The sequence below is a fragment of the Fundulus heteroclitus genome, chromosome 10 (assembly GCF_011125445.2).
Source record: "Fundulus heteroclitus isolate FHET01 chromosome 10, MU-UCD_Fhet_4.1, whole genome shotgun sequence".
Taxonomy (NCBI): domain Eukaryota; kingdom Metazoa; phylum Chordata; class Actinopteri; order Cyprinodontiformes; family Fundulidae; genus Fundulus; species Fundulus heteroclitus.
In genome coordinates this window covers 1,307,943-1,334,244 of record NC_046370.1, presented here as the reverse complement: position 1 = coordinate 1,334,244, position 26,302 = coordinate 1,307,943, and the positions used below count along the sequence as shown (strand labels likewise).

The window sequence follows — 26,302 nt, the reverse complement described above, 5'->3', positions numbered from 1 at the left end:
CTGGATACCGTGGCTCTTGATACATCACAAAGACTTGCTGTCTTGGTCACAGATGCGCCAGCAAGACGTGCACCAACAATGTGTCCTCTTTTGAACTCTGGTATGTCACCCATAATGTTGTGTGCATTGCAATATTTTGAGCAAAACTGTGCTCTTACCCTGCTAATTGGACCTTCACACTCTGCTCTTATTGGTTCAAAGTGCAATAGACCCCTTGCAACCATGTGACTCCGTTACCCAGAACCCCTTGCGTGGCGGCCATATTGGTTGGCACGCCATTTGACAAAATGACGAGTTCTCCAGGTATTTTTCTTCTTTAGATAACGTATCACAAGATCGTTTTAAGAGTAAGTTGATGGTTGATGGTATCAGACTGCCAGATCCACACAGCAAAAGCCTGAAGGGACGGAGCGAGTCTGTGAAATGTTGGCCAAGTGTTTCGTACCGCGACACAGCTGCTTTATAAACACGCAGGCCAGTACGGACAAGAGAGCACGAAAGCCCCTGAAACCACTGGACGGCTGCAATTATTTTATATCAGGAAAAAGGCTCCAGCAACGCCCGCGACGCCATGAGGGATTAAGCGGGTCAGAAAATGGATGGATGGATGTTCAGACATGTTTGTGCAACAGCACAAAGCAGAGAGGAAGACCCGCCCGGTAGGTTAAAAAAACATCACTCACTACGGATTATTTAGGTGTTTTTGTCTTGTTAAAATGGGTGGGGGTGTCGGCGACATTGCAGCGTAAACATAGAAGTACTAGCGCCCGTGAACGGGCGGTGGGGAGGTGGCGATCGTTACACTGGCCGGAGAGCCGCCGCTGTCTGAAGCAGCAGGAAGCGGGTGCAGCAACAGCGCCGCTGCTGTCTGCTGCTTCAGACAGCGGCGGCTCTCCGGCCAGTGTAACGATCGCTATAGCAGCAACAGCGGCTTCTCCGGCCCGTGTAGCGATCGCTATAGCAGCCGCCGTAGCCGCCGCTGTCTGCTGCTTCAGACAGCGGCGGCTACACGGGAGCGCCGCTGTCAGCGCTACACGGGCCGCTGACAGCGGCGGCGGCTACAGCAGCAACAGCGGCTTCTCCGGCCCGTGTAGCGATCGCTACCTCCCCTCCGCCGCTATTTAAGTAGAACAATGAATAGAGCAGAATTAAGTTGTATTTACCGGAGATGAAGTGTAGACTGCAAATTCTCTCGTAGTATGATGCCCCCCCCCCGCCTCCCCCAATCCATTGGGAGTGTCTGCTTGCGCTCTTTTCATTGAAAATATCCATTTCTTTCTTCGTCCTTTCTCCTTCGGTAAACGACAGAAACGTACATCCAACGATTTGGAATGCCTCTGTGTGCAACCGGGAGCAAAACAAGTCGTAGGCATTGTTTAGATTCCAAAAATAAACTAACTAAAAGTACGCTCTAAATCACCCGTTTTGTCATGTAGTAGACGGGCTGTCAGGCTAGCCTGCCCATCAAGATGGAGGCGCGCACCCCCGATCACGTGACTGTGACGTCAGATGCAAGGGGTCTATTAATGAAGATTGGCCACCAGACTGGTCCAATTTAGCCATGAAACCTCCCACACTAAAATGAGAGGTGTTTCAGTTTCATTGTCCAACCCCTGTATTTGTCTTTACAATATTATAATGAAAAAGATTATTTTGTATGTTTCATTAAATAAAAAAAACAGAAAAATTCATAAACCACTTAATAATATATGGAGACAAATAAAGATTAAATCTATAAAATTTACTATGCATGACAGTCGTTTAAGAATTGGGAAACTTTTCTAGATTTCTTAATGCACTGAAAATGACATACAGTGTATTTATGGACAGAAACTTGTGCCATCAGAAACAGAATTTGAATTTGTTCTCTTCGAATTTGCATTGCTCAGATTGAATCTGAATTGCTCAACTTGAATAAATGCTTTTAAAATCTGAATTTGAATTAGCATAATTTGAAATCCAGTTTATTAGTTTGGAAATGATTGTCACTAAATAGAAACTGGATTCATTTACTTTGAAACTGTATTTCCTAGTGAAAATTCAGCTCTTGAATAGTTATTTTAAGTTAGAGTTCTCGCCGTTCACTTTCAGTTCAAAAATAAAATTTCCATTCTAAAATTCAGTTTTTCTGGGGCAGATATCCGGGTCTTTTAAGAAAGCCAGAGTAATTGAGCGCAGATTAATAGAACTACGTTGCAAACTAGAGGGTGACACAGGAGTGGATTTTCACTTCTGTCCCAACCACTGAGCTATATAATACACTGGAGTGCTAATCACCGTCTGTTTAAACGAGTCGCTTTGAAGCCACCAGCCGCCATATTGGTACTCCCTATTTCCCCCCAGTAACTAGGGAATATGTGTGCTACAGCATCGAATAACAAGGATTTTCTCATGTTCAGGGGGGGGCTTAAGACTTTTAAAATGTCAAATGCCATATAGTTTTATGTTATGTTCTAAAAATATCAAGTACTGAGAAAGTCATGTGCTGAAATATTTTGCATTTTATTCATTTAAATATATATATGTTTAACATTTATAAATATATAAATAACAATATACAAAAACATATATTTACATATGTGTATACATATATATACATATACACATACTTATATATATATACACATATACACATACTTATATATATATATATATATATATATATATATATATATATATATATATATATATTTAATATGAATAACATGTAAAATATTTTAGCACCTAATTTCCTAGTAGTTGATAGTTTTAGTACATTCACTGACTGTAGAATTACCTGTGAATCGTTTTCACACAGCCAGAAAACTGCTTGTTGTTGCAACCAAATCCAATGGGATTCTGTGAGAGTAGGGAGTAGAAAGATGGCGGCCAGTGACTTCAGTTATTCGGCAAAATCAGCACTCCAGTGTATTATATAGCTCAGTGGTCCCAACCCACTCCCACAGAAAAAATTTGTGTCCCGACCAGAGTAAAAAATAAAATCCTGTCTCATCCCACTCCTGGTAAAATTGCTCCCATCTCGCTTCCATTCAGAATGACTCCCGCTCCTGCGACTCTCCCATTCTTGTTGTCTTCATTAAGCTTTCTGGCAATACATTAAACCTGAATGTCTTTGAAGGGTCAGTTAAGTTCCTGTTTTAGCTATAGTAAAGGCTAGTTAAAGTAAAAGGAATAATACTAAACAAATAATAAAAGTAATAAACAAGGAAACAGACCATGCTTATCTTAGCTGAATTAACAAAATGTACAATGTCGCCTTTTACTAATTTATTAAGTAATTGTTTACTTTGAACAATGAAGTTACTTTTATGTTTCAAATTGCTGAAAATAAAGAAAAATGCAAATGAGATCTATACTCAATTAACAAAAAAGTGCATAAAGGCATTACTTTCACAATTTAGATAATGTACCTCAATGGTTCAAAAACTCAGTTTTGTAAAAGAGAAAGTTGAATATGATACAAGCATGTTAGTATTTGTCCATTTGCAAGAAAATATCCAAATACTAATCAGGGTTTACTATCAGAACCAATACCTTCATCGAACATTAAACACATTCTTCGATAATGTAGCCAGGAAATACATTTTTCAAGCAGGGTACTGAATGTTAACACCGTGACATTCAACTCTCGTCAAGTTTGTTGATATTTGCACCTGTCCAGTCAGCTCAGTGAGTTTAATAGATAAGTCCTTACGTCTAACTTTGCGTTGCAAATACATCTTTTCCAGGTCGAGTTCGCCACTAGCGGTTACTATGGAAATCGAAAACACACCAAAGTAATTTAGTAATGACTTAATTTTTATATCAAAGTTAAAGATTGCTCAACCCCATCATTATGTAGCTTAATTGATTGATTGATGAGCAATCCTTATATTTTTTTACCTTAGACAAATCTCATTATATCATGTAAGGGAGGTTAACGTAAATCAGTAAAGCGGTGAACTTGTAGGATAACAGTGAGTTTGAGGTTGGCTCCTCACAACCACTATTGAGCATTTTTCTCATGGATAAACCTTACATGCACAAGCACACTCTCACAAACACCTACAGGTAATGGATCCAGGTACTTGTAGATTAACTTCTATACAGAAAACCCCTATTATTATCTTCAGCTGTCACTTTATACATGTCATATTAATTAATACTACATATACTTCAGTGATGGTATCATGGTGTTACTTGATTGTGTCAAAAGTGTGTAATACGTTATTGTCTGGTTTTGCTTTTCTTTTTACATCTCTTTGCTGGTGAAGAAGCAGACTGATGATGCTGTATCATTGTCTCTCTTTTCTTCTCTTTCTTTCACCTTGTTTTAGTGTCCATATAACATGAAATATTCCCTGCATAAATTATAAAAAAGCTACTTGCATGTATAAATCAAGCGGAGCACTATAGCGAAAGCGGTACGGCTCCGATTGTATCCGCTTCGTTTCGGAAGGAGCCGTTAGCTAAACAGTTTTTCCGAGCTGTTACGTGTTGTTAAAATTGATCCAAATGACTTGACACAGCTACTTTGCCAATGAAATTGGTGGCGGCCAAATTTTTTCATTGTGGCAGGTTAGCGGTTGCCATATGGCAGACAGGAGTTTCTGGCCGAATGAGAAACTTCTTCATTTTTGCACTATTAAAAAAAAAAATGGAGCTAACGGCTCCTTCCAAAACGAAGCGGTTACTATGTGAGTGGTGCTTTTTATGCATTGAGCATGTGAGCCCCGCTCCACCTCAAGCTGCCGTAAGTTTGCTGAAGTACATTATAGTTCTATTACTCTTCATTCGATTACTCTGACTAGGGTTCTGTCCCAGAAGAGCGAATTTTAGAACTGAAATTACATTTTTAAACTGAAAGTAAATGGCGAGAACTGTGACTTAAAGTAACTATTTGAGAGCTGAATTTTCACTAGGATGAACAGTTTCAAAGCAAGTAAATTCAATTTAAAAAAAAATTATTCAGTTTCAATTTAGTGACAATCATTACACTAAGATTGAGTTTTTAAAAGCATTTATTCAAGCTGAGCAATTCAGATTCAATCTGAGCAATGAAAATTCAAAGAGAACTAATTCAAATTCAGTTTCTGATGTCACATGTTTCTGCCTATATATATATATATATATATATGGAGAGAGAGAGAGAGAGAGAGAGAGAGAGAGAGAGAGAGAGAGAGAGAGAGTCCTTACTGTGCTGGAAACTGTCATGGTTTAAGTTTTGTCTGGCTTCTTTGTTATTTTTTAGTTCACTTAGCTCTCCCTCGCTCAGCTGTTATCACACCTCTGGACACTAATTAGTTTTCATTCCCGTCACCTGTCAGGCTGCAATTACCCCTGATCTGTTGCCACCTGTGTTCACGTCTTTATAAGACTCACCTCATTCTGTTCTCGTCGCCGGTCCATAGCGTTCACTCCAGCTCAGTCTCTGCCAGAATCCTTGTCAGCTCAGTTTTTTGTTACAGTCAGCCTGAAGGATTACTTCAACTTGGTTTTTGTTACAGTCAGCCTATAGACTTTCCGTCAGCTTTGTTTTGTTCCAGTCTCAGCCTAGATCCAGCTCAGCTCTGTTCCCACTCCTGTTCTCATCTCCTGGTGAGCTGTTCCGGCCTCCAGTCCATGGCCCAGAAGTTCTGGTCTCCAGTCCACGGCTCAGATGTTCTACTCTCAAGTCCACGGCTCAGATGTTCTGGTCTCCAATCCACGGCTCAGATGTTCTGGTCTCCAATCCACGGCTCAGATGTTCTGGTCCCCAGTCCATGGCTCAGAAGTTCTGGTCTCAAGTCTACGGCTCAGATGTTCTGCTCTCAAGTCCATGGCTCAGATGTTCTGGTCTCCAGTCCACGGCTCAGATGTTCTGGTCTCCAATCCACGGCTCAGATGTTCTGGTCCCCAGTCCATGGCTCAGAAGTTCTGGTCTCAAGTCTACGGCTCAGATGTTCTGCTCTCAAGTCCATGGCTCAGATGTTCTGGTCTCCAGTCCACGGCTCAGATGTTCAGCTCTCATTTCCACGGCTCTGATGTTCTGGTCTCCAGCTCCTCAGCTCAGATGCTCCGTTCTGGTCTCAAGTCTTCGGCTCCAGAGTTCCTCCCAGTCAGTCTCTCCACACGCCTCCTGCCGGCCAGCTTCTGCATCCTGCACCTCCGTCTGTTGAAAGACTCTGGGTTCATCATCATCCATCTTCCACACCATTCAATAAAACTCACTCCTAAGAACTAGCTCTGTGTGTGCATGCTGTGTCCGGGTTCATCCTAGACAAATATCATAACAGAAACATGGTGTTGTCTATTGTTCTTTTCAACTAGTTAAATCATCAGTACATTACTTCAAAATACCATATATGTTTGAAATGCAGGATATTATTATTATTATTATTGTTATTATTATTATTATTAGTTGTAGTAGTAAGTATAAAATTATTTCAGCCAGTTTACTAGATTCTTATTTTGAGGAAAGGTAACAAAAAAATAATAGTAATTTCTTTATTTTTTGACAGGAATGACGTCTTCTTGCCTGAAAAAGGTTCCAGGTCAAGTGCAAAAAAACTTTTGATCGTTATCACAGATGGGGAGTCTCAAGATAGCGGGGATTTACCAGCAGCAGCAAGTTTAGCTGATTCAAAACAGATTGTTCGATTTGCTATTGGGGTGAGCTGCATCTATTAACTCTTTTCCAACTGCATGTAAACATTGATGTCTTTTTTGTGTTAGAATAAACCCTGATTTCTCACAATGCAAAGGCTTTGCTATTAGATTTGCTGTTAGATATTAACTGTATTGTTACAGTATATCCTCATAGGTAAGCTGCAACTTTCTGAGCAGTCGTAGACATAAAAAATACAATTGCTGTTATTCTCCCTCAAGGTCTTGATATAAACTCTTACTCTGAAAATCTAAACTACAAAGGTTTATTCGAACTTTTAAAATTTATTGAAATAAATTTTGTATTGTATGTAAAATCAAGTTGCACATTACCTTGGGAGTTTTTGTGAATCATTTTCCCCCAAGAACAGTAGTAGAAAATATTTAGATGAAGATAATCGTGACTGCTGCGTACCTCATCTTGTGCCATTTTCACCTCTAGGTGGGGGATGCATTCTCGAGCTACAGTGCAACACAAGAGCTCAGAACGATTGCATCTCAACCCGCTGAAAATTTTATGTTTAAAGTGGGAAATTTTGCCGCTCTTGACAAAATACGGGAAAACTTGCAAGACAAAATTTTTTCTATTGAAGGTACAAATGTATTATTTCATATCTAAAGCAAAATAAAGTGTTTGACTTCACTTTTGTTTTTTTGTGTTTATCAAAATCTATAAATCCATGGTCTAAAGGAACTGGAGAGAACCCAATGACTCAATATATTATCTCCTTTGTTTTCCATCTACAGGATCTCAAACTGGTGGAGAGGCACTGGAAGAAGAAATGTCCCAAGAAGGCTTTAGAGCTGTTTATGTGTCTGGGGTAAAAAATGTTGCTGTGAATGGTTCTGAGTAGGATGGTTTTACAGCGTTACAAAAAACTGTATTTAAGAGGAAAGGTGCGCTCTGTTCTTGTATTACAGGATATTCAGATGGCTATGGTTGGTGCTAACCAGTGGAGAGGAGGCTACAAGAAATATTCACTTAGAACTGACTCAATCAAAGAATCATTTCAGCCAACATCCATTGAGGCTGACAGTTACCTTGGTAGGAATAGGACTAAAAACAACAACAGCGGACTTCTTGTGTAACTGTACAATTACATTTTTTTCTTTACCAAGAGAGTTGCCATGTTATTTTGTTCTTACTTCAGTCCGTTTAACAACTTAACAAATCCTCAAGGTGTCTCAGCATTTCAGAAGACTATTTTTACTAATGACTTTGACTATTGAACCATTCACCTCCAGGTTATTCCATGGCTGTTGCCAGTACCAGATTCGGCCCACTGACAGTTATTGGCGCACCAAGATATGAACACAGAGGAGTTGTTTGGACTGTTTTAAATAATGTAAAGAGACAGGAAATCCACCCCTATCAACCACAGGTAGGTGCCATTGAAACCAGATATTTACAGGAACTGAATAAAAAGAAATTAACTATTTTTTTCCTCTAACATTAGATCAGGCCAAACCGTTGACAATATAGGTCAATGAGGATAACAATAAATATTTTTTATTTGCCAAATACCAAAAGAATTATAAATGCAAGGAGGTTATTATTATACAGGTTATTTTAGTACTTTCTCCTGAGTAGGGGTTCTGATATATTTCCTTGGTATTTAGTAGACTTAAATTGAGTCAAATATTTTGGGATATCTTTCCACAAGCTTCTTATAACATTTTGCAGGAACTTTGGCACATTCCTCCAGACAGACCTGTTGTAACTGAGTCCCGTTTGCAACCTGCTTTGTTCGGACACAACTTTTTATTTCGGCTCACAAATTTGCTGTGGGCCTTTAAGCCATTCTGTGACCAGTTTGCTGGCATATTTAAGCCCCATTTACACTACCCTTGTTAAACCGATCCGAATCGGGACGTGCAGACAGACACGGCAGAAAAAACGCGGACAGTCAGCTCACTGTAAGGGGATGATGCGGTCTGCTCATGCGCTCTTCGTTATCAGATAACCGGGACAGAAAAAACAAGCCGAGACCACACCTGGAACTGGTCTGCATTTAGTGTGGTCCGATGTAGGTACCAGATCGACTCAGGGCCCTGCGCCTTCTGATGACGTCACTATACATTATTGGTTTAACGTTTGCACAATTGCGCAAAACATTGTGATTGGTCTGGACAACTTACTAAAGTAATTATAGTGGGGTGTAGGTTTTATTCGAGAGCGGGACTGCGGTTTGTAAACAGACAATTTTACAAAGAAATTCTCCATGGTCCTTGCGCCTCCCGATGACATCACAATATAGCAACGGCACTCAAACAAACTACATTGAGCCAGCGCTCTGCATTTATAACAAATCAATTTTATTTAGTTAATTTAGCGGTTTATTTTTCTCAAAAGCTTACAGCTTAAAGATGAACATAGAAAAATGTGAAATCTTAGCAATTCAAAATAATCAACCCACTTTAATTGATAAAAACGAGGTAAAATATTTAGGTATAGTGATTAACAAGGACCACACTGGAAATGATAGAACAAATATTCAAGCCATTTTACAAAAAAAAAATCAACAAATATTTGACAGTTGGCTCAAGTTTTGGAAGAATATTTTTAACAAAAACGGAAGGGATAGCCAGATTAATTTATCCAGCATATATCCTAAATATACCAACTACTACAATAAAAAATGTATCAAATTCATCACAATTTCATCTGGAATAATAAAAAACATGTGATCAGAAAGAACGACATAGTAATATCAGTAGAAAAAGGAGGAAACGTTATTGATTTTAAAGTGATGAATGTCGTGATAAAATTAAAATGGCTGCAGACTTTTATTAAAAATTAAAAGAGTTTATGGTTTATTTTCCCTTCACAACTTTAAAAAAAAAAAAAAAATTGGAGGAAGGAAATTTCTCTTAAGATGCAACTTTGATCCTGCAAAATTACTGATTAAATTGTCAGACTACCACAGAAGCATTCCAAAAAGATATTAAAAGTTTTCATGCCTCGATTAAGTTACTGGAAAATAAACGTAAATTAACAAAATAAAATGTATTTGTAACAAATGGAGACCGTAGTTTGTTTGAGTGGAGTTGCCGTATGTTGATGTCATCGGGAAGCGCCCGAGCCGATCTGACCACCCGAGTCGATCTGGTACCTACACCGGTTATGTCTAGCTCAATTCAGTTCAGTCTGCTTACCGTTTACACTCGATAGTTATCTCGGTTACCGAGCTCGGACTGGTCTCGGTTTGGTTAAAAAAGGGTAGTGTAAACGGGGTATTAGAGTCATTGTTTCTTTGGAAGACCCATTAATGCCCAAGCTTTAACTTCCTGGATGGTTTCAACAGGATTCTCTTTCACTAGTTTGCAAAGTGCACCAGTCTTGGCTCCTGCAATAAAACAACCAGACAACACGATGCTACCATCATCATCATTCTTGGGGTTGCAAGCTGTCCCCTTTTCCACCAAATGTAATTGCCATTATGGCCAAAGACTTCAGTTTTAGTTTCATCAGAACAAAGCAAATCTCCAAAAGCTAAGTAATTAATCTGTGATTACAATTCCACACTGTGATCTGGTTTTTATGTTGCTTTTGGAGTAATGGCTTAATCTTTTCTGGCTGATCTTTCAGATCAGGTAGGTATAAGACTTGTACCATTCTTGATAATGACACCCTGTTACTATCTCCAGCCAATATCCTCAAAGGGTAATTTGCTTTTTTTCTTTGCACCAAAATGTGTTTGTCTCTGAGACACAGCACTTAATCAACAGTATAATAGCTGGCCTGGACATTGGATATTTATAATTGTCTAAACCAGGGACTTCTACCTTTTCCTGTCCATGACCCCCTTGAATAATGGAAGAGCTCTACAAGACCCCCTTCCATGTCAGTACTGTTGAATGATTTTGTGAACAGATGACATCACGAGTAAAAAGCATTATGTAGAGATATCATATCAATAACAACTCTAGACATCATTACACAGATTAAAGCTTGGGCACAAGCAATGAAACACTCCCCCTAACCAGACCCCCAAATAGGTTAAAAAGCCATGAAAGTAATTTTGTTTTTGTTAAAGGAGTTACAGGTAACATATTTATAATAAAATCAACCTAAATCATTCACATTTGTCACCCGGGATGGAAGTAACATTCCCTATTAACAATCAACCCTCTCCAATAATGTCTTAGTTACGTTTTTCTCCTTTCAAACCTAGAGGTATGGCGTGGAACTTCTTCGGTTCAGAGTGCAGCCGTGTTTACTTCCTGGTTTCTGGGCCAGTCTTAGAGTTCCCAGGGTTCCCAGAACAGAGCGCAGCATTTGGTGTTTTATTGTTTCCAAAAGAGCAGCAGCCTGCAAGCATGGAAGCCAGTAAGAGAAGCAGACCAGAAATAGAACAGAATACGACATCATATACCTATCCTATGTAAGTAAAAATTCACAACAGCAACACAACGTTTAAAAACGCTATATTAGATTGTCGTGATTGCCAAGATGTTTTACTGATTGGAGCCACAAGGTGTGAATATTTTTTATAGCTCTTTTAAGCATGGATTTAATCCTCATAAAAATTGTGGGCAGAGCTGAGAAGTTGTGTGCAAGTAGGACAGTATCTGGAAAATAATTTGTCTGAAGACGGGAAGGTGAACACTGACTTCTATGTAATTCCAATAGTGAAGCATCCTGCAATCCTTTTGTAGAGCAGCTTCTCATACTTCAATACAAATCTGCTGAAAGCACTGTCAAGAATGAAAAGTGGAGTCAAAATATCCAGGAAAACATTTGGTGATGATCTGAATAAAGAGAAAAATGTAAAAGTGGTTACTTTAATTAATAATGTATAATATAAAAAATGGACCACATATACATTTAATCATATATGAATAAATTAAACATGTGATAAAGAATAGAAAAATATTCTATTCTTTATCCGTCACCATTTATCTTGTGTTCTATGTAACCACATATAGAGTGGGTTTACAAGCCTTTGGGTGGTGTGGGGTCTGGGGTTTGGGACTTAATCTAGGGACTCTCATGCAGTACCACCGTTACCCCTCTAGGAGTCGCCACCCCCACATTTAAGGCCTCTGGTCTAAACAGATGAACGTGACTTCTTCAGGCATCATGACCCAAGGGTGAACCAGACAAGTGGAAGTTTACATTTCTCTTTCTTATATCTTGTCTGATTTCTATTTGATTTCTGTATGATGTCACATAAAGAGTTGGTGTGTTTGAGGTGTTGCTTTTATCATCTGGGCTTCAGAACACCCCTTCGCAACTGGCTGCTAGACTTCCTCACCAACAGACCTCAGTCGGTCCGGGTCGGACAGAAAACCTCTGATGTCATCATCCTCAGCACGGGCTACCCTCAGGGCTGCATCCTGAGCCCCCTGCTGTTCACCCTGATGACACACGACTGCGTCCCCAGGTTCACCACCAATCACATCGTGAAGTTTGCAGACGACACGACGGTGGTGGGCCTGATCAGAGACTACAACGACCGGGACTACAGAGAGGAGGTGGAGCAGCTGGTGGGCTGGTGCAGAGACAACAGCCTGATCCTGAACGTAGAACAGACGAAGGAGATCATCGTCGACTTCAGAAAGAACCGGCCTTGCCATGCTCCACTGCTCATCAACAGCTGTGGAGGTGGTCAGCAGCACCAAATTCCTGGGGGTGCACATCACAGACGGCCTCACCTGGTCTGTGAACACCACATCAATGGTCAAGAGGGCACAGAAGCGCTTGCACTTACTGCGGAGGATGAGGATAGCCCACCTGCCCCGCCCATCCTCACGACCTTCTACAGAAGCACCATAGAGAGCATTGTGACTAGCTGTCTGTGTGGTGTGGAGGCTGCAGTGCCTCCGACTGGAAGAATGTGAGGAGAGTGGTGAGGACAGCAGAAGGGATCAGTGGGGCTCCTCTCCCCTCCATTAAGGACATTTGATCCCAGCGCTGCATGTCCCGAGCCCGTAACATCATCAGAGACCCCTCACACCCCCATCATGGACTGTTCTCCCTGCTGCCCTCTGGGAAGAGGTTCCGCAGCATCTGCTGCAGGTCCACCAGATTCTGCAAAAGCTTTTTCCCTGTTGCCATCAGACTGCTGAACTTTTGAACTCTAAACTGGACTCTGCATCACATTTGCATCCTTATTTGGCACTACCAACGTTGCCAAACTTTTATTATCCATTTACATAGTATACAACCCAACGTTTGCTGCATTTTTGCACATATTATTTGCACTGCACCATACTTTTCCATACCAATACCTTCTTCTACCATTATTTTTGCACATAAACTGAACATTTTTCTGCACACTGTTCTTGCACACTGTTTTTCTCCTGCATTGTTACATCTGATCAATGCTGCACTTTTTATTGTAATGTTGTCTTATACCTCCTGCAATCCCATTACACTGTCGAAAGCTGTATGCAACAAAATTTCGTTCTGTATTCACTCTGTACATACAAAATTACAGTAAAGTTGTCTTAAGTCTAAGTCTTTAAATACACATCCACAGCTGGGACTTTTTTTAACCTAAATATTGAATGTTATGCAAGACATCATAATCTGGGCTTTCCTAAATTGTTTAAATGTATAATGATCTCAGTGTATGTAAACTTTTGACTTTGTAATTTTTTTTCTGATTTCTTCTCAGACAGAGAGAAAATATGATAATGTGTCTTTTATGCAGTGCATGATAAATATCTGGTCTTAACATATAAACTAACCATCCCTATACAACCAAGACATGCAGTTTTAAAAGAAAATGATATTTCTGATCATGATATATATTTTTTCCCAGTCTGGTGAATATTTTGGGGCAGAGGTTTGTGCCATGGATGTAGATTCTGATGGCACCATTGATCTAATCCTGATATCTGCTCCAATGTACACAAACAATGACGGAGAGGGACGGGTTTATGTCTGCGAATTAAGTTATGAGGTAAATGTCACATATTTTATCTTTATTTGTCTAATCGTGTTGTTGATGTCAGTTTATCTACTGCTAAACTAAATAAAACTTTAATAAAAACAGTTTTGCCTCATCCTCACTTTTCCCTAGAATGTGCTCTGTCATTTTGACCGCCCACCAAGTATAGTAGTGCTACGAGGGAGCGTGTCTGACAGAGGGAGGTTTGGCTCGTCTCTTGCTGTTCTCCCTGACATAAATGCAGACACATTCAACGATTTGGCCGTAGGAGCCCCTCTGGAGAATGACGGTAAAGGCAGCATCTACATTTTTCAAGGAGAAGGAGGAAAAAAAATAAATCCTATTTACTCACAGGTGAAAAACGCAAGCATGTATCATATTCTGTTGCTAAGTTGAACCTTTTTATTTAGCAATTTGATAAAGCAAGATGTTTCTTGTTGCACAGAGGATCGCTGCCTCAGAAATCCAACCAGGGCTGAAGTTATTTGGCATCTCAATCAGTCAGTCTTCTTACGACCAGAGTGGTGACGGACTTCCTGACTTAGCTGTGGGTTCAAAGGGAAAGGTCGTTTTGCTTAGGCAAGTCCAGCTTTGCTTAATTATTTACGCATATGTCTTTTCCTAATTCTTCTTCACGTGTAACCTAAAGGTTACTGAGACGGTTTTCAGTGTTTTACTTGCTTCACAATTTCCAGGCAAACAGTTAGCAAACTAACTTAATGTTATTTTTTTAGATCCAGACCAGTTGTAACAGTGACTGCCACTGTGTCGTTCAACCCAAAACAAATCCCAACTCAAAACCCAGACTGCTCGAAACCACTGGCAAGCAAGGCTAACATCTGCTTTACTATGAGCAAATTGTCTGCCATTAATGAAGGTACCTGCCTTTAGTTTTTCATTATTCATCCTTTGATTTAAGAACTTTCGATAAAACAAAACACATCTTTCAGCTCAAGCACAGGTGAATTTCACTTTAACATTGGACGCAAACCGTAAGATACCAAACAACCGGGCTTGGATCAGCAAAAACGTGAGAGAAAAGACTGGTTCTCTTACTCTCCAGTTAAACAAGGAAACATGTCACAATGTGGACTTCTTTATTGAGGTAAGTCCTAATACAACCATTACTTATGAAACTGTATGAGATTCAACACCATAAAATAACTTTTTTTTATCAAGTATCATACTTTTTTAAAACGTCTCCATCCTCCTGCAGGCTTGTCCAGATGATGCTCTCAACGCACTCAATAATGAGCTTAGATTCACTTTTGGTGGTTTGCCTTCTGGCACAAAACCTAGACCAAGTCTCTCTCCAAAGGTTCAAAACACAAGTTTTCATTCTGTGAGTAACCTGTAAACCTCCTTTACCTGAACAGCAGGATCTTTGCTCAGCTGCAACTTTAGAATTACTTTTCAATTCCTTTCACGGTTACTTCTATGACTTCTGTCACGCAAAAACATTTACAGGACATCACATTATGAAGCTCTTTCAAAAAGAAAAAGTAATCCTAAATATTAATAGTTAATTTATGTCTTAGCAGATGTGCTTAATAGTTTGTCATCCACAGATCGGGTTTGAGATCATTTGTGGAAAAGATGGAGAGTGTGTGGATGATTTGAAGGTGGATTTCAACTTCACCAGGTAAAGGAATAACTTCTGCAAGTAAAGCCTAGATGTGTGTGGCAAACTTTTAAATGATATGTTTGCAAAAACTACATGACTACATATTTTTGGGTAAAGCAGGAGCTATTAAAAATATCTAATAAACCAGGTATTTACACATATTATAAACATGTAAATTTTTTTCCCTCTGACCTTCACACCTTAAATTAAACTGTGTATCTCCGGTTTCAGGCCCGATAAAATTACCAAAATTTCTATTCACCAAATGCCCTAAAAAGGAAGTTTAGTTTAGTTTTTTGTAGAATTCAGAGGCATAAATAAATGCCCTTAATATTTGGTATACTGGCTTTTAAACTGTATGACTTGGGTTAAACACTGGATTTTTCGTACGTAAGCTTCTCATAACAGTTTGCTGGAGTTTTGGCCCATTTCACCTAATTAAAATAGAGGAAATGAGTCAAGTTTGAAGCCCACCTTGGTTAAACACACCATTTCTGTCCAGTTTTTTGTACCTCTAGTGGCTTGCTTTTTAACACAGTAAGCTGACAGGAAGGAGATGGAAGAGAGGGAGAGACATGCAGCAAAGGAACCGCAGGTCAGAGTTGAACCCAGGTACTAAGGTTCAACTCTGTACATGGGTCGCGCTACCCGCTGCGCCACCAGAGCGCCCATTTCTATCAAGTTCGTGGCCATAGATGAGGGTAGGAACATAGATTGAACTTTGCCTTTTGGCTCAGCTCTCTCTTCACCACAACAGATTGGTACGGCACCCGCTTCACAGCAGGCGCCGCACCGATTCGCCTGTCGATCTCCCGCTCCATCTTCCCCTCATTCGTGAAGAAGACCCCAAGATACTTAAACTCCTCCACTAGGGGCAGTACATCCTCCACAACCTTCTCCGGTTTGGGGAGGATGTGCTGGTTTGCGAAATGGTTTGTTCATGATAATCAGATGTAATTAAGTGGATGGTTCAATCCTGTGGGTGATGGTTTCGAGGGGGTTGTCATTTAGAGTGACAACTTTTACGGCAGCTGGAAGTGGAATGGTGGAAACATTTAATTTAGAAACTTTTTGGAAATTATAGGTTACTTGCGTAACCCCGGTTCTCAGAGTAGCATGAGTGAGATGTCTTACTATGGGATACGTCCCTTGCCGTATTCCTCAGAAGCATTTATCTCATTACGCCAATCCTGATTGGCTGGTGATTGCGACGTCTGCGTCACCCATCCTATTACTAGCTTGTGCTACAACGCAACGTCATTTGAAATAAGCACCTCTTCTCGCTTCGCCCCAGCAAGAAGGGTTGTCTGGTGAGACATTTCATTCATGCTACTCTGAGAACCAGGGTTACGCAAGTAACCTATAGTTCTCATTAATAGCATTCGTTTCGATGTCTCACTATGGGATATGGAGACTCCCGTATTGCCAGACATCTTATCTCTAACGATCCCCAGCACTCGGATGTGCACGCCCCAGTAGTACCTCAGAGTTCAATACAGCTAAGGCCACACTCGGAACCGAGACGTCCAACTAATAGAACTGAGTAAACGCGAGTGGTGAAGACCAACTTGCCGACGCACATATGTCCTGAACGGCATTACCTGGGCGTAGGACTGCCATAATGTCACCTGAGGAGAAGGTTCCATCTTCCTGGGTAGGCAGAAACGGAGCACTTAATCCTCCTTCCTCCAAGCTTCGCACCGCTGTTGCATGGATGCCAACGCGGATCCGAAGATGCCTTTCGGCACGATTGCCATGTCCAAAATCTCCTCCCTTTCACGGTCTGACATGTTGGTCAGGTTGAGCCACCGAGCTCTTTCCTGCAGAACAATCATCCCCATTGATTTTCCCATGGCTTGGACTGCGCAGCGCTGTACGCGGAGGCAGAGGTCCGTTATCACAGTGATCTCATCCCACACATCAGGGTCCGGTTTGGAGGCCATGTCCTCGCACAGCTCCGCTTGGTATGCAGAGAGCATGGAGAACACATTCAACGCTCTGACCGCAACCGCTGCCGCTTTCTATGCCCTGTTCGTCAGGGCGGACTGAAAGCGGTCCGCCTTGGCTGGCAACGTGGGGCTTTTGGAGGACGTCAGCAGCCGTGGATGCAGGTGTGCTGCTACCAGTGGCTCCATTGGGGGCATGCAATGGATGCCAAGCTTCTCCATGCCCTCAAAATCCAGGGATGAGGCTCCCTGAATCTGGGTTTTCCCGCTGAAAGGGCGGTCCTTCCAGGAGACCACTACCTCGTCCACGAGCTCCGGGGAAACAGGGAGCAGCTGTCTGGTCGCCCTGGTGGTCTGGGGCAATTTCTTCCCTTCGTAGCGGGATCTCGGGGTTTCCGCTACTACTTCAGGCCATGGGATGTTGAGTCTGGATGCAGCGCGTTTGCACACTGACTGCATATCCATGCACATAGCGGGGGAGGCTGTCGCACTCTCCCTGTCATCCCGGGAAACCAACGGGGCGCTGGGATTTGCAGCCTGCGGGCTCGGAATAAAGAATTCGTCATCCTCTTCGTCTTCCTCTGAAATGAGGAGCTCCAAGATGGCTTCATTTTCTTCCTCATAATCCAGCTCTAAAACGTCCTCCAGAAGCCGAGAGCGCTGTGGCCAAATCGGCCTGGGAACCCCAGCTGGCCGTAGCGTCTGGTCCATGGGCGACATTCTCTTCCCATTTGTCGTTGTTGTTGGGCGGCAGCCCACACAACGCCAGGCACGGGTCTTTGTTGGAGAGGCTAGCTTGGCGTGCTAGTCGTCTTCGGAGGCTCTTCATGGTGAAGCAGGAACAGTCCACACATGAACCTGGGGCGTCCACCGCCAGGCGGGCATGTTCCAGTCCAAGACATGTTGAGCACACCTGGTGTGGGTCTTTGCTCGATATCTTGTTCCCGCAACCACAGAGGCATGCTTCCGTGCTGCTGCCTCCTCTGGTGTGAGGGGAAGCAGGTTCCATTTCGGTTGCTGGTTTGCTAGCCGAAGTGAAAAGCTGAACTGACTGGTGTGACAGCTCAGAGAGAATATTAGCTGGTGTGCTAATACAGGCGACAAGTGCTCCAGACTATGGTGAAGACTGGAGCGATAGTAGCTAGGGCCCGATGTCAGCGAGTTAGTTTAAACTCCCCGACCTGTGGACAGTTAAACTAGTCTGCTCTAGAGATATGCGACGAAGTGAGAAGAGGTTTTCGAATGACGTTGCGTTGTAGTGCAAGCTATTTATAGGAGGGGTGATACAGACGTCGCGATCACCAGCCAATTAGGATTGGCTTAATGAGATAAATGCTTCTGAGTAATACGGCAAGGGGCGTATCCCATAGTGAGATATCGAAACAAATGTTATGAATGAGAACTATACGGCCACAACAACAGGAATGGGAGAGGGCGGTGGAAAAAATGATGGACCGGGAAGTTTGAAAATTCATCCACCAGTGTGGCTCACGTCTAACTCAAATGTTGGGAGTTAATCATAAAGCCATGAGATTATTATCCAGGCTTCCCAAAAAAGTTTAAAAAGGTATTGATTTCAGTGTACGTAAACTTCTGTTTAATCTGATTTAACGTCAGACATTGAGGGAATTGTCATGTGTATTTTTCAACACAGAGCATAAAAATGTGGTTTCAACTCTATTTTAAGTTTGCTGAATAGAAAGAATTTAATTCTGCAATGTTGTGATCAGGGGACCTGCTATTCATTTATTTTCATTGTCCTGTCAGTCGAGCCTTTTGTGTAGACTGTCAATCCAGTTTTACATGTCTCTTTATATAGAACTTGTCTCTCAACTTTGCTTTAATCTATATATTCTTGTTGTTTGTGTTATTCTTTCAGTTCCTCTGTGGTTAAAGTTGGCATAGATGAACTTTTGAATGTGACTGTCTTTGTGGAGAACAGAGGAGAAAACTCGTACAACAGTCGCATCATTCTCACATATCCAATTGGGCTGTCCTACAGGAAGTTTACATCTCTGCAAGTAAGACCCTAGGATCAAGTTTGAAATTAGTTTATCTTGGAGCAGCTTGTTATACCAAGCTGATGTTCTGTCGTTGTTGTTTACAGGGGAGAATTGAGTGTAACTCTTTGGACAGTGAGGATGGTGTAACTAGAGGACAGACAGACTGCAGCGTTGACAAACCTATATTTAAAAGCAACTCAGTGGTTAGTTTGTTGTGCTGCTGCTTCTCACTATTGAACACACCATGAAGAGGTGGTCAGATGATCCTTCTCTTTCATTTCCTTTCAGGCAGTATTTGTTGTCGCTTATGGTCACAACACCAACAGTAAACTTGAGAGGAGGATCTTTGTGACTGCAAACGCCACCAGGTACAAATTATCGGTAAAAGGCAAAACTCTTCGATGCAGAATTTCTACTTTCAGCTCTTAATTTTTTCTTCCTCTCCTAGTGGAAATATTAAGCACATCTCTTCTACTGAACTCTACAAAATTAACGAGATTGATGTAAAATACAGCATTTTTATTACAGTTAAAAGGTCTGTTCAATAAACCACAATGATGTATTGTTAATCAAATCCAAGTTGTCTTATTAAAAATATGTATGCAATGTATGCTCAGCTCCCTCAGCTACAATAATTTCACATTTGGAGAAAAAGATTTACAGAAACCTCTTAAACAAGAAATAAAGGTAAAAGATGACTTTATTCGGTTGTATCGATACACATTGCTGCCTTCAGTTTAGTCATTAATAAAATTATTTCCTCTTCTCACTTAGGTTGCAAACGTTATCAGAGCACTAAATTTTACCGTGGTGATCAAGGTTCCTGTAAAGCTCGGTGATAAAGACATCTGGGAGGACAAAAGCAGTTTTATGGTGAAAAATGCTGAAAACTATAGCTACTTGATTAAAGAAATAGAATAAATTTTAAACTGACATGAAAGAGCTCTGTTTTCAGATTGCAGGTTGTGTGAAGGATAAAGATGAAGAACCTGGTGCCATTGATTTTGTTAGAAAGATAAAAGAAAGCAAAATATTGGTAAGTATACCTTTAAAGAGTGCTTTTAGTAATGAAGTGGCTCTCAAAGTTTTACACAGCACTGTTATAATGTCAGCTTTTGGGATGTTTTAGATTTAGATTAACTTTATTGTCCCAAAGGAAATTTGTCTTGGGTACAGACTCTGGGTGCTGCATAGTCCAAACCACGGGTGTCACATTACATTCACACATAAAAACACCACAATAAAAATTCCATTCTAAGAAAAAAAAAATGTAATTAAAAATGTTATTCCATTCATTGTGTTCAAACAAAACAATTAAACATAAAACAAAAATTCTAAAGTCCCGAATGAAAGGGAACACAACGAATAATAATCTTAAATACATAAAAATATTCACAATAAAAAAATTATGAAAGTCCTTCTATATTAAATCCATAATAAGAAAAATGAATACATAAAAGAAGCATGTGAGTTTAGTTTAGAGGTTTAAATACTATTGCCTACTTCCACAATTTACTGTTTGATGCTTATTGCTTTAATGGAAAGCAAAACAAAAGAGTTCTTAAAGCGGTTCAGTCTGCAGGCAGAGACTCTAAGACGTCGACCTGCAGGAAGAAGCTGATACTCTGAATAAAGAATATGAGTAGGGTCTGAGATGATTTTCTGGGCCTGTGTGGTTATTGTTTCATTGAAGATGATCTGAAGTGAGGGGTGCTGCTTGACTCCCATCAACTTCATAGTTCTTTGAGTAAGACAAGTAAGTTTGTCCTTCATTTGGACAGACAGGTTACCGAACCATGTAGAAATGCCATCTCTAATGATGCTCTCTATTACAGCATGGTAAAAGAGCAGCATGCCTTTCTGACTGACACCAAAGTCCCTCAGCCTGCGCAGAAAACGTAACCGCTGTTGGACCTTGTTGCAGACATAATCAACCTGAGCAATCCATGCTAATTTATTGTCAATTTGTAATCCCAGATATTTGAAGGAATCTACCTGGGCAATTGATTGATTATGGAAGACCACTGGAGAGTGGTCTCCAACTGCCTTTGGGTCACAGATCAGTTCTTGTGGGTTTTTTTGGACAGTAAAGTCAGAAAGTGTTCCTCGCGCCGCTGAACAAGGTTTTTTTTTGAAGGTTTTAATCTGCTGTCTGTAACTAGTTAAGTTATGTGTCTGAAATGAGGCAGATAATAGCTGTGTCATCTGAAAATCTGAACATGTGGTTTTTTGGTGTATTACAACTGCAGTAATTGGTAGGTGAACAGAACAGGTGAACTGACACACCCCTGGGGAGCGCCAGTACCGATGTTAAGAAAATCAGATAAGGTCCTGTTCACCCTGACTTGTTGGGAACGACTAATAAGGAATGAGTGAAACCCTCTGATGATATCTGGATTGACATTCATGTTTTTTATTGTAGACGGAAGGACATGAAGTTGGAGAGTATTAAATGCCGAACTAAAATTACCAAAAAGTAGTCTAGCGTAAGCCTTGGGGTTTTCTAGGTGTTTAGCCACTAGATGCACTATGCCATTGCAAGCATCATCCATCCCTCTTACATTTCTAAGCAAATTGGTAAGGATCTAGTTGTGGATCCACATCTGATCGTAGATAATTTACCACCAATTTTTCAAGACACTTAATCACAACAGATGTTAAAGCGATAAGTCTGAAGTCTTTGTTCTCTTGTGGACAGTGCCTTTGGCAACAGGTATAATAATTACCCTCTTCCACAAAGATGGTACAGTATGAGTATCAACAGATCTTTGAAAAATTGGTCTCCAAGCATGTCAATTCATCTGCAAAAGTTCTTAATAAGAAAGCAGAAATACCGTCTGGACCTTTGGCCTTATTGAAATTGACCCACTTGAATACCTTATTGACAGTAACATGATCTAAATCAGTCCTGTCACATTCCTGTGGGACCATATAAAAAAGTATCGAGTCATTTTCAGCAGAAAAGTCATCATTATCAAACTGTCCATAAAAGGCATTCAGTTTGTTTCCTTTTGCCAGTTCATCCACAGCATAGATACATTTTTGTGAAGGTTTCATGTTGAAAGCCAGTTTCATAGAAATCCACAAGTCTTTTAAGTTCATGAATATCAACTTGTCATCAATAGCCTTCTTATGATGTTCTCTTGCTTTTTTAACTTCTTTAGCCCCTTTTGTATAGTTTTTATTCGTTGGTGATCATTGTTCTTAAAAGCTTGTTTTTTCCGGTTAATGCAGTCTTTAACCTCTCTTCTGATATAAGGCTTGTTATTGGTGTAGATCTTGGTTTCTTTTGTTGGTATCACAATGTCAACACAGAATTAAATATAATCTGTGATTACATCTGAGGCAGTGTCCAAAGTTTGCTCCTCATAGAATATATTCCAATCCGTAGATAAGAAACAGCCTTCCAATGTTTCTATGCTGTCATCAGACCAGATATGAACTGTTTTATTTTGGGGTGTCCTGCTTTTAAGTGTAGATTTGTACATGGGGATCAGATGACTAACATTGTGATCAGAGTTGGATAAAGGTGCTTTGGCTGTGGCTATATAAGCATGTTTTGTTACCGTAGCACTTATCTAATGTGCAACTTTGCCTAGTAGCACAGTCAATATATTGTTGAAATACAGGCAGTGCAACATTTAAGTTGCAGTGATTGAAATCTCCCATGATGAAGACTGGTGCATTTGGGGTGTGCTGGAGTTTTTCATGGACACAGTCTGCTATCAATGCTGCGACACAGGTGGAACAAATGGTAATGTTGCTGAACTCACGGGGGAGGTAAAAAATGTCTGAAACTCATGGGCATCAGTTCCACGTCAGGGTTGCAGATCTGCGCTCTCACTGCCTACTGCCTGCTCTATCTGTCATTGACGTACAAGCAGACCCCGCCCCCTCTGTTCTTCCCTGACAGCTCTAATCCCTCTATTTAAGGTCTATTTAAAGGTTGCAGCCAGGTTCCTGTAATCAGCATAATACAAGCTTCCCGAAACTCAAAACATCCTCTCACCACAATTCGAACTTCATTGATCGTGTTGCGGACTGACCTCGCGTTACACAGGATCCTAGACGGTGGAGACAGGATTATAGACGATGGAGGCAGTCTACTTCCTCTGTTCCACAAGCGCTGTCGGACGCTTCCTCTCCTGCCTCTTTTCTGGAGTCGTTTTTAAGTGGATTTATTTTCCTCTGATATATTTGCAAGGACTGACCTGAAAGGATCAACAGGTCTCTTCCTGAAAAACCAGAGAAGGAAGCACATCCCTTGAAAATGATAAACGCCTCTCTGTTCCTTGGCCACGTTGGGATTGCTTGATATTTGATTAAAAAGGCGCTTAAAATTAGTAAAATAAGCACTAAAGTTTCTGGAACATACACCATTGTGTAGTCCTTTCTCTCAGTCATCTATTCCCAGTACAAGGCACACAGAAGTCCACCATTTATAACAAAAATCCACACGCCACCGCCAACTACCACCAACTTGTAAGAAATGCCACTTTGATAAATCATTTCAGAACATTTTTTTTTAAATTGTGACTCATATCCTATTGAACTCCTAATCAAATACATTTGTAGGAGAAATTTGTTATCAGTTTCATAGTGTGAACTGAACTAATACTTTGTTAAAGCACCTTTTGGTTCACCTTTTGCTTCAGTCTTCTTGAATTCATACATATAGTAAACATATAGCCAAAGCCACAGAGCTCGCAAAAAATATCTTCTACAAAGTTACCAGTCAAGGGAAGGTGAAACCAAGAATTGGACAAAACGTTGGACAGCAGTCATTTAAAAAAAAAAATACATTATTCTAAAACTCCTGAAGTTCCACTTTTGACGTTCTCCTTTATTCTCCACATGAGCTAATTTCCTTCAAAGATAACATCTAGGCCTGGCCAAAGTCTCCATAAACCTTGTTGGACAATGTCCTATTGTCTGAATGGACCAAACTTGATCTCCCTAAAGGCATGTTTAGTAGAACAACAACACTGCACATAATCAAACAAACACCACACCCACAGCAAAACACAGCGATGGCCGCATTATGCTCTGCAGTTCCTTTTCTATAGGTGGAGTTTGACTTTTTCTCAAGGTAGATTAAATCACAGATTGTTCTTAGCCCCACACCATCAGGTCAACATCACAGCATGTCCAAACGTGCTAACAAATCAACCAAATGATGATAATATTCATAGTAGAATGAGCCAGCTCCTCCTTGGGATTCCACCGGAGGAGCTGGCCCAGGTGACTGGGGAGAGGGACGTCTGGGCCTCCCAAATGAATCTGTGTGGAATCCGTCCACACAGATTCTCTGTTAGATTTAGATCTGTTAGTATATTTGGGGCTATTCAACAAATAGCCCCAAATATACTAACAGAACTATAAGTACTTGATACAGAACCTAAGGTCCTTTAAGACTGCCTGTCGCCCAATGACCTCTGGAGGTAGGCAGCGTTCCCCCATCTAGATAAGCGTGTATAGACTGCTGATGGTTGATGTTATTTGTGGCACAGTCAACTTTACAACTTTAGCCATGGTAGTAAAAATAGTTTAATCCTTTTATTTTACATGACAGAAATCTGCCATTTTAAAAGGGGTGTGAAGACTTCTGAGAATTGCTTTTATGAATACACGTCGTACTGTAACTTTGAGTTTGTTGCCCGCAGGACTGCGCTGTAGCGAGGTGCAGAGTGTTCAGGTGCTCTACGTTCATGGAAAGGAACACTGACCAAATGTACAGAATCTCTGCAAACATCAGCTCAAGGTGGATACAACAGGTAAATGATTTGAAGCCGGTGTAGATGCATGGACTACAGCTTGTAAGATAATTCCTTAAAGGTCCACTTTTTAAATAAACGTAGACTACAAACCTCTCACCGTCCCTCGTGTATTTTTTCTTTCTCACAGATCGGACTTTCATCTGCCAAATTCCGCTTGACCAGTACAGCCAGTCTAGAGTATGACAACAACCAGTACATCTTCTACTCTACAACCTTTAACAATGACCCTCCGGTTCGCAAGGTGATGACACATCATTTTCAATTTCCTAGTATCACAAAGCCTTTCAAGAGTTTTATTTATAACTTTGCTCCTTGACTATTTCAGATTGAAGCTGAGATAGAAGTGTTTCCCAAACCAGATTTCACTAAAGAGATTATAGGAGGATCTCTGGGAGGGTTGGCCTTTCTGGCTTTACTTACCGCTGGTCTGTACAAGGTGAGCCATCAGAGGTTTCTAATAAATCTCAAAGATTTACAATTAGAAATAATTTCTACAAAATAATTTACCAGCAATTACTAACAAGCAGATTTAATTTTGCATTTGAAAATATCATCACAACCTTAATTCTGTTATCTGGTTTAATTTTTTGAGTATTCGTACTGCTGCATTCATGATTTTCATTTCACACTCTTTCCTTTTTCTTTTTTTTCTTTACTCTCAGGCTGGGTTTTTTAAGAGCAAATACAGTGAGATGATTAATGAAAGTGCAGGAGGAGAAGCAGCACAAGAAGGTGAAGGTGTCGCACCAGCAGAAGGATAAAATTCAGATATTACCTTTTATTTCCACCCAGTACATTTATAACAGGCATTGTTTCTATGAAATGCATCTGATGCATTTTTAATTTTAGTGAATGTACCAAACACAATGTGTATTTTTCAAGTTCATCCCTGAGTTATTTGCTACATGGAAGTGTGAACAATAAATTGTTAAAAGCATGTAAAAGCAGAATTGAAGTTGCTCTTTGTATTAGGGAAGGGTTGACGATACACTTGCTTTTTAAAACCACAACTGTGGAAACTTAAATAAACCATGACTGGGAACTGCAAGGGTGATGCACAATGATGAATGTATGGAAATGCAATGTAATGCTTCAGGGGCTTTCAAACAGTATACTAAAATGACTGCTATATGTTTGTTCTGTACTTTGAAATTGTTTTATTTAAAGTTCTTTAAAGTTGTGTTTTATCTTGATCAGGTAATTTCATAGTGGACAAATGAAAAAGACTGGAAACAATTTCTCTATTGTATTAAATACATTTTGAAACACAACACACTCAAAACTGCTTGCAGGCTAAAAAAGAAGTGTATGCTTGAAAAAAAGGAAGTAAATTGCTTTGTTTAGAAATAATTATAAAACTGAACTATGTTTCTTGTACTGTGTTGTTGTTCAAATAAAAAAAGATAATAAAATAAATACCTATAGGCCT

General features: G+C 40.4%; 1 protein-coding gene across 1 annotated transcript in view; it reads left to right on the top strand.

Moving 5' to 3' along the window:
* The window catches only part of LOC105923824 (integrin alpha-M), an 86,023-nt gene extending 60,007 nt beyond the window's left edge, over positions 1-26,016 (top strand). The window contains exons 12-34 of the mRNA XM_036142568.1: positions 6,480-6,630; positions 7,067-7,217; positions 7,372-7,445; positions 7,546-7,669; positions 7,870-8,006; positions 13,395-13,535; positions 13,656-13,877; positions 13,969-14,102; positions 14,258-14,400; positions 14,474-14,628; positions 14,740-14,865; positions 15,092-15,165; positions 18,973-19,114; positions 19,201-19,299; positions 19,385-19,464; positions 19,545-19,631; positions 19,714-19,783; positions 19,871-19,969; positions 20,052-20,132; positions 24,760-24,870; positions 25,001-25,114; positions 25,199-25,309; positions 25,536-26,016. Coding sequence (XP_035998461.1) covers positions 6,480-6,630; positions 7,067-7,217; positions 7,372-7,445; positions 7,546-7,669; positions 7,870-8,006; positions 13,395-13,535; positions 13,656-13,877; positions 13,969-14,102; positions 14,258-14,400; positions 14,474-14,628; positions 14,740-14,865; positions 15,092-15,165; positions 18,973-19,114; positions 19,201-19,299; positions 19,385-19,464; positions 19,545-19,631; positions 19,714-19,783; positions 19,871-19,969; positions 20,052-20,132; positions 24,760-24,870; positions 25,001-25,114; positions 25,199-25,309; positions 25,536-25,634 — 2,725 coding nt within the window. The 3' untranslated portion in view covers positions 25,635-26,016. The remainder of the gene's footprint in view (positions 1-6,479; positions 6,631-7,066; positions 7,218-7,371; positions 7,446-7,545; positions 7,670-7,869; positions 8,007-13,394; positions 13,536-13,655; positions 13,878-13,968; positions 14,103-14,257; positions 14,401-14,473; positions 14,629-14,739; positions 14,866-15,091; positions 15,166-18,972; positions 19,115-19,200; positions 19,300-19,384; positions 19,465-19,544; positions 19,632-19,713; positions 19,784-19,870; positions 19,970-20,051; positions 20,133-24,759; positions 24,871-25,000; positions 25,115-25,198; positions 25,310-25,535) is intronic.
* The last annotated feature ends 286 nt before the right edge of the window (positions 26,017-26,302 follow it).